Consider the following 16,214-nt stretch of genomic DNA (forward strand, 5'->3'; position numbering starts at 1 on the left):
TCTGTACTTTCACCTAACAACTTAATAAACAAAAGGGCTTTATTGAAGCAAAGTCCCCCGACGCTTGCTGCAAGCCTGTCAGACTAAAATCAAACATAATTATAATATGTATCCAATATAAAATGTTCCCAAAATAGTTTTTTTTTTCTTAAATTCCAGCAAATCGTAAGTGCACTTATTGAACCGTGCTGAAATAGCTTTATTTAGAAAGCCATTCTTAACATGGGAGAGAGGTGTTTTGTAACTATTCTGTACTTTCACCTAACAATTTAATAACCAAAAGATATCGTAAAACTTTAAATTAAACTTGAAAATACTATTTAAAAATAGCGCAAGCCCCCCCCCCCTTTTTTTTTAGGGGACTTACAAGTTAAATTCAATTTTTACGGTATCTTTTGTTAGACGAAAGTACAGGATAGTTACGAAACCTTCCCTCCCCATGTTAAGAACGGCTTTCTGTATGTTATTTTAATGATACATTCTCTGCATAAGTGAGTACCAATCTTAATAGTAAATAAGAAAATTTTGGGGGGAATATTCTGTATTGGATACGTTTGATTTTAGTCTGACAGGTCCGCAGCAAGGGTCGGGGGACTTTGCTTAAAGCAAGTCAACAAAAGATATCGCTAAACTTGAATTCAACTTTAAAATTCTATAATAAATAATAATAAATAACACGGTACTTTCTCTGTATGAGTATGGCCGCGTTTTGTATCTTTCGTCTAACAATTTACTAAAAGGATACCGCAAAAACTGAATTTAACTTGAATGCTATCTAAAAAATAGCACGGTCCGTATTCTGCACAAGTGCCCTTAAATTGTTTCCCTAAAATTGTAATTTGTTCTTTTTATTTTATTTTATTTTTTTTTTTTTACGTAAATAAATTTGAATTTTTATTCAAAAATGTTCGATGACCACTACCAGTTTTCTCATTTTGACATTGTTTATTTAAAATATTTATTAGTTTGTGGGTGCTTATTTATAAACTTGGTGACGGTTTAAAAGAAAATACAGAATCTTTATGTACGTACTCTTTACAGAACGATGTCATATTCTAAAAATCACGTAAATCTATCAAGCGAGTCGTAATTTCGTCGGCCATGATAAGTCCGATGAAATAGGGGGTGGGAGACGACTCAAATCGGAGTGTCGAAGTCAAAAATCAACCTTATGTTCAATGCAATTTAGTAAATCGTTGAAAATCGTAAATTTTGATTTTTCTTAGTTAAAAAAAAACAAAAAAAACAACCAAAATGATCGATTTACGTAATTTTTGGAATATGACGTCCTCGTTTTGTAACGATACGTACATCATACAGACGTCTTTTTTTATTTTGTATTTTCTGTACTAGCGCAGAGAGTGATCCGGACGTAAATAATGTTAGTTAAAAGACCATTCTTAACATGGGTAGGGTAGGGTGTTTTGTACTTATTCTGTACTTTAACCTTACAATTGAATAAAAAAACAAAACTTTGGGTTTGTATTACTGTACACATAGATTCGAAAAAGTTGTCAAAAAACAAATATATAACAAATAAATGTTATCAAAGGCAAGATAAGTTACTTTTCTACCAAACTGGATATAATTTTCGTGTTTTTATTCAATGTAACATGTTTATTCAGCTCGAAAAACATGCAGTGTTTATCGATGTATTGGAAAATTTAAAATGGCGGCCGACTCTCTCTTAAACACGGTAAGTTCGAGAAAAGGTGTTATAAATAATAAACTAGACAAAATACTGTTAGAAATTTGCTCAATATATATTACCGTGACATAGGTTGACATTATATTCGGTGTTTTTTAAATAATATTTTGTCTAGTTTATTATTTATAACAGTGTTATAATAACACCTTTTCTCGAACTTACCGTGTTTAAGAGAGAGTCGGCCGCCATTTTGAATTGTCCAATACATCGGTAAACACTGCATGTTTTTCGAGCTGAATAAATATGTTACATTGAATAAAAACACGAAAAATATATCCAGTTTGGTAGAAAAGTAACTTATCTTGCCTTTGATAACATTTATTTGTTATATATTTGTTTTTTTTTGACAACTTTTTCGAATCTGTGTACAGTGATACAAACCCAAAACTTTAATTAAACTTGGAAATACGATTTAAAAAACAGCGATCACTCTCTCTGCACTAGCATCGTATTTTCTTTACTTTTAATTGCAGCCATAATTGGCAATTTGAATACGCATCAACTAGTGTTCTTTTTAATCTAGTTTTTATTTATTATTTTGTGTGTGTGTGTGTGTGTGTGTGTGTGTGTGTGTGTGTAAATAGCACTTTTAAAAGTAAACACATTCTGCTACAAGAAAAATGACATGGTCACCCGTCACCATGTGTCATTTCACCGAAGTGTAAAGCTCATGTTTTTGACAACTAAAAAGTATAGAATTTAGTACTTATGCAGTTTACAGATGATGCTATTTTTTTTTTTTTTTTTTGTTTCTGCATAAGTACGAATTTTATATCAAGACATTAAAAAAACAGAATTCAATTTTTGACATTTGTGCTTTTTGACATTTTGTTTTCATTTTGAGAGAATTCCGTCTTCGGCAAGAGAAAGGTTAGCAAAACCCTCTCCTCCCCATAGTAAGAGTAGCTTTTTACGATTGCACAGGGATGTTAAAATGCACAAATGCCCAAATCTTATTCTTTATGTGGACGAAAAACGAATAGAAATTAGGCGAGTTATTTCATATCCAGAGATATGTACTTTTTTGCGCAGTTTTCTAAATTTTCTTTGAAACCATTTTTTTTTTTTATATTTAAATTTATGTCCTGTTATTTTTGTTTCCTCCAATTCAGTTCATTACAATATAGAGGCGCGGTTGAAAACTTTTTAGTAAAACTGAATCCAAACCCGGATACTTGACGTGGCCTATAACACTATCATTTGGTGATATCGAATTTTCTCGCTAACGCACGCACCTCTATTCCGAAATCATGGCGATGGACCGACGTCAGTGGAAGTGGACTCCTTGTTTCGCTTGCGCAAAAACCGTGAAATACAAAACAATATTTTAAATGTAATCTAGATGGTTTCTAACCAATATAGAAGATTGCACACAAAGGTACTTGTGCAGTTTAATCAAGACATAAAAAAAAAAAAAATGAAAATATCGAAAAGAGGTTATATTGCACGTATGTGTTATGGAACGAAGTTCTCCGAAAAAAATTAAAAAAAATTGGGTTTATGTATTAGTAACATTGTATTACTGTACACATAGATTCGAAAAAGTTGTCAAAAAACAAATATATAACAAATACATGTTATCAAAGGCAAGATAAGTTACTTTTCTACTAAACTGGATATATTTTTGTGATTTTATTCAACGTAACATGTTTATTCAGCTCGAAAAAAATAGTGTTTACCGATGTATTTGAAAATTCAAAATGGCGCCCGACTCTCTCTTTAACACGATAAGTTTGGGAAAAGGAGTTATAAATAAATAAAAAAAAAAAACTAGACAAAATACTATTAAAACCCCACCGAATATATGTCAACCTATGTCACGGTAACATATATTGAGCGAGTTTCTAACGGTATTTTGTATATATTTTTTTTATTTATAACACCTTTTCTCAAACTTACCGTGTTAAAGAGAGAGTCGGGCGCCATTTTAAATTTTCAAATACATCGGTAAACCCTGTATATTTTTCGAGCTGAATAAACATGTTACATTGAATAAAAACACAAAAAAATATATCCAGTTAGGTAGAAAAGTAACTTATCTTGCCTTTGATAACATTTATTTGCTTTTTTGACAACTTTTTCGAATCTATGTATACAATAATAAAAACCTAAAAATTTCACTTAATTTCATCAAGTAGTTTTTTCGCTGTAAAAAAAAAAAAAAAAAAGTTTTGTATGATACTGTGCAAAAGGTTCGATTTTTAAGAAGAAAAGCTAGATGGGGAACGAGTGTCAGTACATTGAGTTATCTCCCCGTGGCGTGTTAAACAAATTCCATAATGGCTGACATCAACGCGCTCTCATAAGAACGTGTTTTTCCGCTGTAAAAAAAAAAACTACTCAAATGAATTTTTGGCATTCACCTCTAATTTGTCGACTTTTATAGGTTTTCAGATACGCTGAGAACGAATATCGCATTTATTTTTTGCACAAACGCGCAATTATTCATATTTGAAGACATTCAGTATCCAACGTAATCACTATTGTTTTTGCTGGCGGCCATCTTGCTTCCCATTTAAGAAAAACGCCAAAAAGTTAAACGGAGCCAAAACATGGCCCCCATAACATTTTTCGACTTCAATTACAAAATGACTCCCCCCCCCCTTCCGGATATTTTTCCGCTTCCCGATATAAAAAGGGACAATCTTTTTTTCACTTTCTTAATTACATTAATTTTTTCACTTAATTATATTCATTTTTTTTTTTTCACTTTCTTACTAAAATGCGCGCATGCACGTAGTCACTTGGTATTTCACAAGGTGTATGAATACATGGCGGACATTTTAAATGACAAATATTTTTCATAAAATAAAGTTTTCACCTCATTTAAGAGTAAAAATATTGCAGTCAATAAGTTTTCACGAGCTGTTTACAATCAACGAATTCTAACTTTGAATGTAAAAATATATATAAATTCCAAAAAATCACTTACCTATAAAAAATAATAATCAGTGGGTGCTTCCATTCTTCATTTTTAAGAATTTGTCCATATTTATATTTTATATTCCATGTACTTTCTAAATAAAAGAATTTTTTAAGCAAGGATTAAAAAGAAAATTCGATATTTAATTGTCATATGAGAGGTTCACAAACGGAGTTGTCTCTTTTTCTTCCAGTTGAGAAATACGAAGCCATAATCACCATAATTAATTATTTCAAAAACGTAAAAACACATTAGATCAAATATATTTCCCGGTAGTAACGATATAAAGAAACAAACATTTGAAGTGCTGATATGTGTCTTTCCTCCGCTTTGAATTTCTGACATTTGTTTGCTGTCAATCAAATTAGTCAGTAATGGGTCACCGTATTTGAAAAATGATCACATTTCACTCATCATAATAAATAATAAAGTTTACTTTAAAAACAAACCAGCCGACAAATTTTCCTTTTTTTTTTTTTTATTCTTTTAAAGAATTACATGAGTTAATTTAAAATATTTTATTTCTTTATACAATGATTTTCTTTTTTTTTTTTTTTTTTTTTTTTCAAAAATCTAAAAAAAAAAAAAAAAAAAAATTGGTGTCCAATTTTTACAGGACAATATTTTCAAAATATGAAGTTTCACTTTAAAAAAAATATCAACGTGTTTTTTTTTTTTTTTTTTTTTTTAATTTTTTTAAAGGTTTTAAACTTTTGACTTTACAGGTAAACTTGTGCATAACTATTTTTTTTTTTTAAATTAGATTATTTTATTTATTGATCTTTTGTCTTCAATTTGTGATATATAAACCTTAGATGAGAAAATTATTTTTCTTTTTAATAGACATTTCAAAATGGGGCGATGAATTTAAAAGAAAACGTTTGTTTACAATATTATATTCGGGTTATTGGAAAGAGCATAAAATTTCACATTAAACCTAAAAAATATCTTAAAAATTGAACCATTAAAAAAATTTTAATAGATTTTTAAACTGAAAAAAATTTAACTCGTAAAATTCAGTTCATTTCATTACGTAGAAAAAATGGCTGCATGAGTGCGCACATGCACTTTGTAAACACTTAAAAAAAAATATTTCTATTATTTTTTAAAACTTAATTATTTTATTTTTTAAGTATATTCCATAAAGAAATTGAACAACCCACTTAAAAAAAAAAAAAAAAAAAAAGAAATTACGAGTTTTGTATATTTTACTTGCAGTTTTTGTGTTAAGGATGTCAAAAATTCACCCAAAATTTTGACACAGCTAGTCAATCGATTTGATTGAAAAATGGGTGATTTTTCACTGATTTTGATTACAATTAGAAGTGTGGAGCATCGTTGATCTCCATTCAATTCCAAGCAACGCCAGGTCTCCGTGTGTGTGTGTGTGTGTGTGTGTGTGTGTGTGTGTGTGTGTATATGCATGCATGCATATATATATATATATATATATATATATATATATATATATATAATGCATTTTTTTCTTTCTATGCAAAAACTTGTTTTTCTGAGGAGTATATACATGAGAAAATTCAATATTAATATCGACTAGCGGGACCTGTGGATATTCCACAGGAGACTCATATGTAATATATTGATGTTGGCATTCTGTAGAAGTTCAGTGTAAATGGAGACGCTCTGATATTGTTTATTTATTTTGTTAAAACTGCAAAAGTATTTATCTAAGCTAGTGCAAACGCCTAGCAAAGCCCAGTCGTAAAGTATGCTTAAATATGATATCTTAATTCTTGCAGATTTCATATATATTATTATAGAGTAAATGTTCTATCGATTTTTATATATATATATATATGTATATATATATATTATACAGTTGCCATTTAAAAAAAAAAAAAAAAAAAAAAAAAATGTATCCATATGACTTGGGTGCGTTAGCTTGAATCGAAACCAAAATAAAACTTTTGAAAAAAAATAAATATATATACTCCTATAAATTTGTTTTTCTTTTGTGTATATTGATATTCATATTAAAACCCCTCTTTTCTATTTATTTAAAAAGAAAATACAATTTTCTTATATATGGGTCATTGAATTGCATTCACTAGCAAAAGATCTAGCTAATTTGCATATTCTTTTAAGCATTCATTTTAATTAATTTTGTATTAGTTTTTTCGGTTTTCTTATGGGATGATCATCTTTAGTTAACTATTACGTGTAATTATATTCATGCAGATATTCTACATGATTTATACTTACATAATATTTGCGTAAAAAGTTTACAGTAAACACAAAATTGTTTCCATATATCTTTATGTATACGTATATATTTTTGTTTAATCTATCTATCCATATATCTGTAAAAGTGAACGTGTCTGCGTACATTTCCCTACGCAATAACTCTGTCAATTTTATATCTCCAGACTCGAAATTTGATATACAAGGTACTGAGATTTGAGGAAATCTTTGATCGGTTTTCGGCCAGAAATTTGGCTGTTAAGGGGTCAAAATTCAACGATTTGACCTTTGAGATCTCTATCAAACTCCGACAATTTTGGGTCTAAACACTTGAAATTTTAGATATAGGTTCCTTCGACATGGATCTAACTTAATAACTTAATTGAGCCCAAAACAAATGTTAAGGGGTCATAATAGGGGTCAAAGTTAAAAAAATTGACAGCTTTTTTTTTTTTTTTTTTTTTTTTTTTTTTGCTCAACATACACCTCCAAACACCCGGGCAACGCCAGGCTGAAATGCTAATATCTATAGAAGTGAAAGTGTCTGTCTGTCTCTGTGTATTTCCCTATAGAATAAGTCTGTTAATTTTCAGTCTACAGGCTAGAAATTTAATATAAAGGGTAGTGAGATTTGGGAAAATCTTTGTAATCTGTTTTCGGCCAGAAAAAAAAAAAAATGCTTGATCATTTTTTTTTCTCAGTAATATAATTATTTGAATTACAGCAACAACAACAAAAAAAAACAGAATTCTAAACAATAATCTTCTCTTCTCTATCTCTATATAAATAAAATGAACTCATTTTTTCCCGTCTGATTTTGACATTAATAGGATTAAAAATCAGGATATTTCATGCAGATATAATATGCACAAACGGCAGAACAATATCTGAGGTGTGTTATAGGCTTATTATTTCTCAAATTCCTCGATAATCTTAGATTTCTATACTTTTTCTGCTGAGAAGTCACGGCCAAAATCGGTTAAGCTCAATGGAAGTGGTAAAATATTTTCTCTCTAATAAATTCCTCCTCCCCCTGCCACCACTTAACACCGTTTGGGGATCGTTCACAAGGAACAGTTGAGAAGAGAACACCGGTTTGGCTTCGTAGTTCTTTCATGTGAAGTTATTTAAAATCACTAAACTAAGCTGCAGTGCTCTGTGGCTTAGTGGTTAGCGTGCTGGACAATTCACATTATATTTTCACGTTCGCGCCGACCTACCGTAGTCGTTTTTTTTTTTTTTTTTTTGTTTTTTTTTTGTTTTTTTCTAAACAACTGGAATGGACTTTTCTTGGTGGCCGAACTGTTAACGTTGCAGATGTTTTTTTTTTTTTTTTTTTTTTTTTTTTTTTTTTTTTTTTTTCACACTTTATTTTCCTACTTTTACTCATGACTCCGGGTTTGATCCTTCCTACTTACCTACCATAACATTTTTTAAAACTCCCCCCCCCCGTCTCGGAAACAAACACTCGGGCAACGCCGGGTACTCCCGCTAGTTATTTATAAAAAGCTTTAAATGATATTAAATTCCAATATTTCGCGATATGGACTTTAAACAAAGATTTTTTTTATAACAGGTCTCCAATAATAAAAATATATATTTATATAATAGAATATGACTCTTGAGATAATGAAAATCCAAAATCGCCCTAAAAAAATTCGTTTTGATTTAATTATTTGAATTGATAGAAATTGAACTTTATTATTGCGTCTTTTCCCAAAAATGTACGAAGGCCTTTAAGCAACATTATCTTTATATACATAAGTGTCAACAGAAAACGTTAAAATTAATTTTATTTAACTCTCATTATTGACGCATTATGGCTGAATATTGGGTTCTTCTTGTGTCTGGAAATGGGCCTATTTCACACATATTTTGGTTAAAAATTGATTGCTGGTTTGATTTGTAATTTTAATTCATTTAAAATTACATTTTATTTATCACTTCACGAAAAAAAAAAAGAAATCGACCATAATGCATCACTCAGTGATTATGTAAACAAGGCCTAACCATCATAAAAAATGGCCTCACACTGTTAGTTCAGCGGAAATAGTAATGGATTTATTATAACAACAGCTTCCATATAGAATTTATCAATAAATTTACAAAATATACGTCTAAAAAATGTATCTAAAACCATCCATTCCATTCATATACGAAGTATTTGAAGATATTATGGACTTGGCGCATAAAAACCAAAACAATTGGATTCGGCGTTAAATACTCTGCAAAAGGTTGATATGCCATAATTATTAGCCTGATTGATATTTTTTTTTTTTTTACATAGGCGTCACCACTTATCAAGGCCGATAGGCCACTCAAGGATAAGGGTTAAAGAGTGTACAGTAGTAAAAAGGACAATATAGTAATCGATAGTAATGGAAGTTCGGTAAATTTGTTAACTTCAGAAACTTGTTCACGTTGGACTTGAAGACAACCATATAGACAGCTGGAAAGCAGGAAAACGGAATTGCATCTTACATTCGCAATTCTTCTAGGGGCTTAAGATAGTGAATTTTTTTTTTTTTTTGTTTAATAGGTGGTATTAAGCAAAAAAAAAAAAAAAAAGTCGAAAATAGTAATATATCCAAAAAATTACAAAAATTTATTGAGTAGAACTCAAGAACTGCTATTGTGTTTTTAGTTTAAAAGAAAAATGTCTATCGCTATCGGCTAAAACAAAACGTCCGCCATTACAGTGGCTGAATGGGATAAGCATGTCTTCTGTATTCGCAATCTTCAAGGTGTTCACATCTAGGAAAAATGCTATTTCCTCCAGTTTTCCGTAAAATTACTTTTAACTATAAATAATTTTCTATGAATTTTCGTAATTTAATGTTACTATTTTCGACATGACAAGTAAGCACTGTTTTCGCTTAAAACAAATCGATCTGTCGACTATCTTAACACGCACCTATTTTAATGATAAAAACTTTAAGCAATTTTCTAGAGATCAACCTGATTTTTAAAAATATACAGAAAAATCTGTTGTACGTACTCGTTAATGAACGAAGATGTCATATTCCAGATAAATTACGTAAATTGATCAAGTAGTTTTATTTTTAAATTTAAAAAAAAAAAAATCAAATTTTATGAGTAAGCAAACAGGGTCTGTCTCGCGTCGTCATTTAAAAAAACAAAAAAAAAATAAGGGCAGATAACTTTACAATAATCCACACTTGCGAGATCAACATTGTAATGCTAACGATTTCACATTAATCGCTTAAGATCGTTTTTAAACGATTTTCTTAGATATAAACAAGCAAAAAAAAAAATACTTGGTCGAATTTACGTAATTTTTGGAATATGATATTTTCGATTCATGATGGATTCGTATATCATAAGATTTTTTCTGTATTTTTGTTTTATAATTAGGTTGAATTCTGGACAAGCACCAAACTTTTACCAAAATAACAGAATTCAGTGTTAAATACTCCATCCTCAAAGTGTTGTGTCGTTGGACAGAATAACTAACTTTTTATTTAAAAAAAAAAAAATCCTCTAAACCTGCTATCAACAACATTGCGATAAAAAAAGAAGACCTCCCCCCCCCTCCTCCGTCTTTTCTTGTAAGCGATATCAAGTTATGAAACTTGCTAAAAATAAGTGGTTGGTTCTCCCAACGCACCTGTGTCATGTCTGTGTTTGGAAATAGCGTACACAGTTACACCTTTGCAACTCTATACTTATGCGTACTGCTTCCATGATCGTAATCGTATGGAAACGTTTTATTTTAAGGCAGTTTGCGTAGAAACAACAACGGTTATTTTGCTTTTTCGGCCTAACTTTTGGATAGTAATTGTCTGTATTTTTGAGATGATGAATGAAAAGGCCTATCTTTTATTTAAACTTTTTGTATCTTTAGAGATTTTCCTTCATTTTTAACGTAAAAAAAAAAAAATGGCAGTTATTTCTCTTTATATAGAAAATCTTTTTTTGGTGATTCATAGTATACTAGCAAGCATTACAAGTTTGATTTTAAAATCGCGGTACATTATTTATTTATTTATTTTTTAATTTATTCCATTTTCACCCCAAACAAAGCAGTGTCACTTTGATGTAGGGGGGCTACTATTGGGTACAGTAGTTGCAGGGATACTATGTAGAGTCGAGCAGCAAGATGTCTATTCACATTACACTTGAACTTCTGCATGTCAGTACAGCTGGAAAAACATGAACCTGGAAGGGAGTTCCAGAGTCTAGCAGTTCTGGGGAAGAAACTATCAGAGTAGAATGCCATCTTACATCTAGGCATCTCTATTGTGTAGGGGTGGGACTTGGCTGCTTGTTGAGTTTATCGGGGGGGGGGTGTATTTACAACGGGGGTTACAAAAGCTTATAGTTCGTCAGAACATCCACCATTAAAATACTTGTCTCCCTTTTATTAAACATGGCAGATCAAAACACAATGTCTCTTCCGCATAAGATTTCATTTTCTTAGTTAAGAAGTAACTACTTGATCACTTTACATAATTTTTCGAATATATTTTCATTCTATGATGTATACATACATTATAAAGATTATCTGTATTTTATGTTTTAATTAGGTTGAATTCTGGACAGTAACTGAAAGTTACTATTTTGTCGAGTTTGGATGAATTACTTCCCTTTAATGTACGTTGGCAACGTTACGGTTGTGTTAAGAGAGAAATGAGTAGAATTATTGTATATATTTTATGTTATCTATAACTTTTACTATTAGAGAAATCTATAATATAAATCTCATCTGTCTTTGTATGTTTGTATATCTACCTAAAATTTTTGACAGGCGACAGATTTTCACGAGATCAGTATTGTTTTGAAGCTCGGCCCTTTGGCCGACAAATATCAAAAAATGGCTAAATACATTAATTTCCTCACCCTCAGCTGGGCACTTTTCTACAAGGGGTCGCTTTTTTCGTCGATATTTTCGAAAGTCATCCCCTCTTTTCGATTGACTAGCCTTAACTTAAACTTTCATCACTCCTGGTTTGGCGATGAACATAACGGCAAAGACATCACTTTTTTTTCTTTTTTTTTTTTTTTTACATTCTTTTCCTCCTTTGAGGTATGGGTTCGAGCCTGCCTGCCTACTACCACATTTTTTTTTTTTTTTTTTTTTTTTTTTGCGCTCAACACTCACACCTCCAAATACCCAGGCATTGCTGGATACTCAGGCTAGTTAAATAAAAAAAAAAAGATAAAAATGGTAATACTGGATAAGGAGTTGAGAAAACAGAAGTATAAAGGGAGTCCTTCATTCCAGGGTAAAATCAGTCGTACTATCGGCTAAGTTCTAATCTGTCCCATCGCCAGAATGTTGCATCATTGTACCTGTTTTACAAATACTTTATGGAATGTGCTTTAATGAACTTGCACTTGTGCCCTCTCGACATACATACCCCTGACTAACCTGACAAGCAGCAAAGTCCCACCTCCTCACTGTTGAGATCCCTAGATCCAGAAAGTCTTATTATAATAGTTTCTTCTCCCGGACTGCTAGTTTCCTTGACTGTACGAACATGTAAAAGTTCAAATGTAAGGTAAACAAACACATTGCTGCTCAACTCTCCACATCGTACCCTATAGGCATGATCCCAATTAGTAGCTCTTCATGTCCATTCTTCTATGTTTTACCTTTATAAGAGCCAAGTACATCTTAGGATGGAATATTGTTGCCACATCTGGGCAAAAGCTGCTAGAAGCACCTTATCCTATAAAATAAACTTTAAATCAAAATAAACTTCGTAGCTTAGTAGGGAATGCCTTTTTTTTCTTCCCTGCAACCTCTTTTCCACTAAAGAGACGCTGTGAGCCTGTCCCTGCTCTATCATTATTTTCATGGCAAGTGCTCGTCTGAGCTCCAATCTATGCCCTCATCCCTTTGCCAGACTTTCATGAAAAACACTAGTCTGGCTGAAACCACTGTCAATAATTCCCCCCCCCCACTCTTTATCTGTGCCTAAACCTAAACATAGATTCCATGAACAAAGTTTCTTTCTTAAAACTGCACACCTGTGGAACTCTCTTCCGTTTCTTTGCTTTCCAGCTGACTACAATATGGTTGTCTTTAAGACCAACGTCAACAAGTTCTTGAGGAGCCCCTCCCCTTAAGTAATTCAATTTACCAAATTTCCACTACTAGTGATTACTACGATATTGTCCCATTGACTACTGTATCCTTGAGTGGCCTCCAGGCTTTGATAAGTGGTGACTCCTTTGTAAAAAAAAAAAAGAAAAAAGAAAAATGCAGACAAAATGTCAAGTTCTGCACACATCTCTCTACACACATAATTAAGATTCTTCTGACTACTGTTCTCATAAGTGTTATGTTTTGGTAGCTGTAACCTCCGACCTTCTTCAGGTGTACCTTGTTGAAAGTGAGAAAACTTAAAGAAACAGCTCACATGCTCGGACATAACAACCTACTGAGCAAACCAAGCATAGAGCTGAATGCAATTTGGACACCTCTGATAGAGAGAGAAAACCTTGAATAACAACATAGGTTTAAGATTAACAAAAACCAACTAAGAATTGTCCTAGTGACATATGGCCGAGTGGTCCTAGACGTTGTATCAAAGTTTAGTTACCCAAAAGGTGCTGAGTTCAATCCTGAACGAAGGCAGTGAAAAAGTAACATTAAAAACAGAATCAGCAACTATGTCCCAAAGCCTAGGGTTGGGTTCGAGACTCCTAACAAACGGTTCCCCAGTTCAATACAAAACACCTGACAAAGGCCGGAGGGCAAAACGGCCGAAACGTTGTGACAATAACAACCAAGATGAGGAAGTCAGTCCGACAATCTCAATCAATGAAAACACCTCATCTCAAAAATACAGACAATTACTTGTTGAACTCTGGAATATTTCTGCCAAACTCAATCTGCATGGAATTTCAAATTGAAATTCCATGCATGCTCTTGTTCCTATTTACTTGCCTCCCCACGAGGGCAGAGTTAGACACAAGGTCTGTTTATAATGTGGAGGAAAATCCAGCTCCCCCAAAAGGGACACTCTGGATAGGAACAAAAATAAAAAATTGTCTCAGTCATGAAAGATTTCTCCTCCACTGATCGAGGACAGGAAAGGTAAAGTGTAGCATCAGAACAGATACTACACTGTGATCTTGTCCTGAAGGATGCTCTTTTATTTCGTCAGTCATGACTAGTAATTCACAATTGTATTTTGAGTATCGCCTGCACTGAGGATTGAACCTTCAACATCGAGGAATGTAACTTTTACAACTGAACTGTACTAAGTACTTTATCCAATACGCCACAACGTAAGGTCAGAGGTTACATTGGCTCAAACGTTGTGAAAATAACATGAGAACAGGAGTCCATTGAATCCAAATAATCAATCCTCAAGAATTCAGAAAAAAATCTATACTGTTCAATTTAATCTTCCTCAGAGGTCATCAGATCTAAGCCTGTCTTTAGACTCGCATTGTACATTCATTGTATGATTCTAATAATTCCTGATAGTGTTGTGGCTTGACAACTTGAAGAAACAACTTCACAAATCGACAATCCTCCTCCTCTTAAAATGTCGTGCAGTAGTAGATAACGTTTGGTTAACTTAAGCAAGCACTCAACCTCTTACCTAGTCTATAATTAAAGAGAGAAGCATAGGGAGGAGGCGGACTGGGTAGGTGGTTTCGTGCTTACTAAGATGCTTTCAAACCCTTGAAAGATGGCATCTATTTAGCGCAGCATCCAGCAGAACATCTTGATATTTAACCAGAGTGATTCTGTTGATACGGATCTATTTTTATCTCCGACAACAACAACAGCTGAAGAGAAGAAACTTGTATCGTTCATATTCAACTCTCGCCACTTCATACAATTCTACAAAGATATGGAAGTAAAATGTTAGCTTCTGTTTTATTAAGATTATTAAAGCCAAAATGCCACTCGAGGATAAGGATTAATGAGTATTAAATCATCAACAATACTATGGAAGGATTTGAAAATTATGCATAGCATAGACAGAATTTGGATGCTCCTCTTTCTTATTTTCTCCCTCTTTTCTTTGTCCTGGATATGACCTTAAACTATATCCAGTGGTGAGGCCCCAGTTTGCGGGCTTTAGAGAGTGTGGAGCCACCCTTTAATTGCCATTGCTCCCAGGTTCACTCTGAGTGGTAGTACCTGTTAGGGTCCCAACTACGGGTTAAATAGAAACCGACTTGAAAACATCAAATATATTCTATTAAAAAAAATTTTCTTCAAAATCTTTGGATTCGGCATTAAATAACCTGAAAAGGGTTGATATGCCGTAAAACAAAAACAACCAACAGTCTTTTATTTTCTCCCCTCACCTTTTCTCTCCCCTTTCTTGGTCTTTTCTCTCCCCTTTCTTGGTCTTTTCTCTCCCCTTTCTTGGTCTTTTCTCTCCCCTTTCTTGGTCTTTTCTCTCCCCTTCCCCCTTCCTTGGTCTTAATGGAAGATATAAATACTAATGTATCCACCTGGCATCGCCCGGGCTGCAGTTAATTTGTTTTAATTGACTTTTATTTGCTTGCACATTTTTAAACTTATAAAGAAAAAGAAATAAAATTTTAGTTGTAAGGGAGATGATTCTTAAATTACATAGGAGTTATTGTCCTTGCTATTTTATTTTAAATTTTTTTGTTAAAATTAATATCATGGAATGTTTTTTATTCTCCCTCTTCTGACCTAGAGCATGTTCTGCAAAAGAAAGAGAGAAAAAAAAAGACACCTTTTTATTACATTTTTTTTTTCTTTAATAAAGCTTCTCTTGGATCCTTGTTTTTCCCCTGTCAAAATTAATGGCTCTCAATAAAGAAGGCCACTTGCTTTAATAAGCTCATCAGACTATTTGCATGTACTGCAACTGTGCAGACCATTAAACATGCAATCACCTCGTACATGTTTACATTACAACTAAAATTTTATTTCTTTTTCTATATCAATTTAAGTTCATGCAAACAAATAAGATAAAATTCACTGCATCCTGACCTATGCTGGATTAGTAAGATTTGTATCTCTTTATTATATATATATATATATATATATATATATATATATATATATATATAATCTACTAGCAGGCCACCTGGCATTGCCCGGTCATAAGACACGCGTAAATATATTTTAATTCATACAGAAACTAAGATATGTACATGCAAGTATGTTTTTTTTTTTCACCCCAAACAAGGCACAGTGCCACTTTGAAGTAGGGGACTACTATTGAAGATATAAGTTGCAGGGATATTATGAAGGGAGATGAGCAGCAAGATGTCTGTTTACACTACACTTGAACTTCTGCATGTCAGTACAGTTAGGAAAGCAGAGTCCCGGAAGAGTTCCAAAGTCTAGCAGTTTTGGGGAAGAAACTATTGGAGTAGAAGCCTTTCTTACACCTAGGGATCTCTACTGTGAAG

The 16,214-nt window shown here is 32.4% G+C and overlaps 1 protein-coding gene across 4 annotated transcripts in view; it reads left to right on the forward strand.

The window, feature by feature from the left end:
* Positions 1–16,214, forward strand: part of LOC145263112 (uncharacterized) — a 206,576-nt gene that overhangs the window by 1,244 nt on the left and 189,118 nt on the right. Inside the window, exon 1 of one of the 4 annotated variants that reach the window (XM_080120053.1) lies at positions 2,867–3,086. The exons of the other annotated variants lie outside the window; for them this stretch is intronic. Within the exon in view, the coding sequence (XP_079976179.1) occupies positions 3,051–3,086 (36 nt within the window). The 5' untranslated portion in view covers positions 2,867–3,050. Of the gene's footprint in view, positions 1–2,866; positions 3,087–16,214 lie in introns of those variants that run through there. 4 annotated transcript variants of the gene reach the window in all.

Source organism: Euprymna scolopes, chromosome 38, assembly GCF_053919585.1.
Source record: "Euprymna scolopes isolate OS-2025 chromosome 38, ASM5391958v1, whole genome shotgun sequence".
NCBI classification, from domain to species: domain Eukaryota; kingdom Metazoa; phylum Mollusca; class Cephalopoda; order Sepiida; family Sepiolidae; genus Euprymna; species Euprymna scolopes.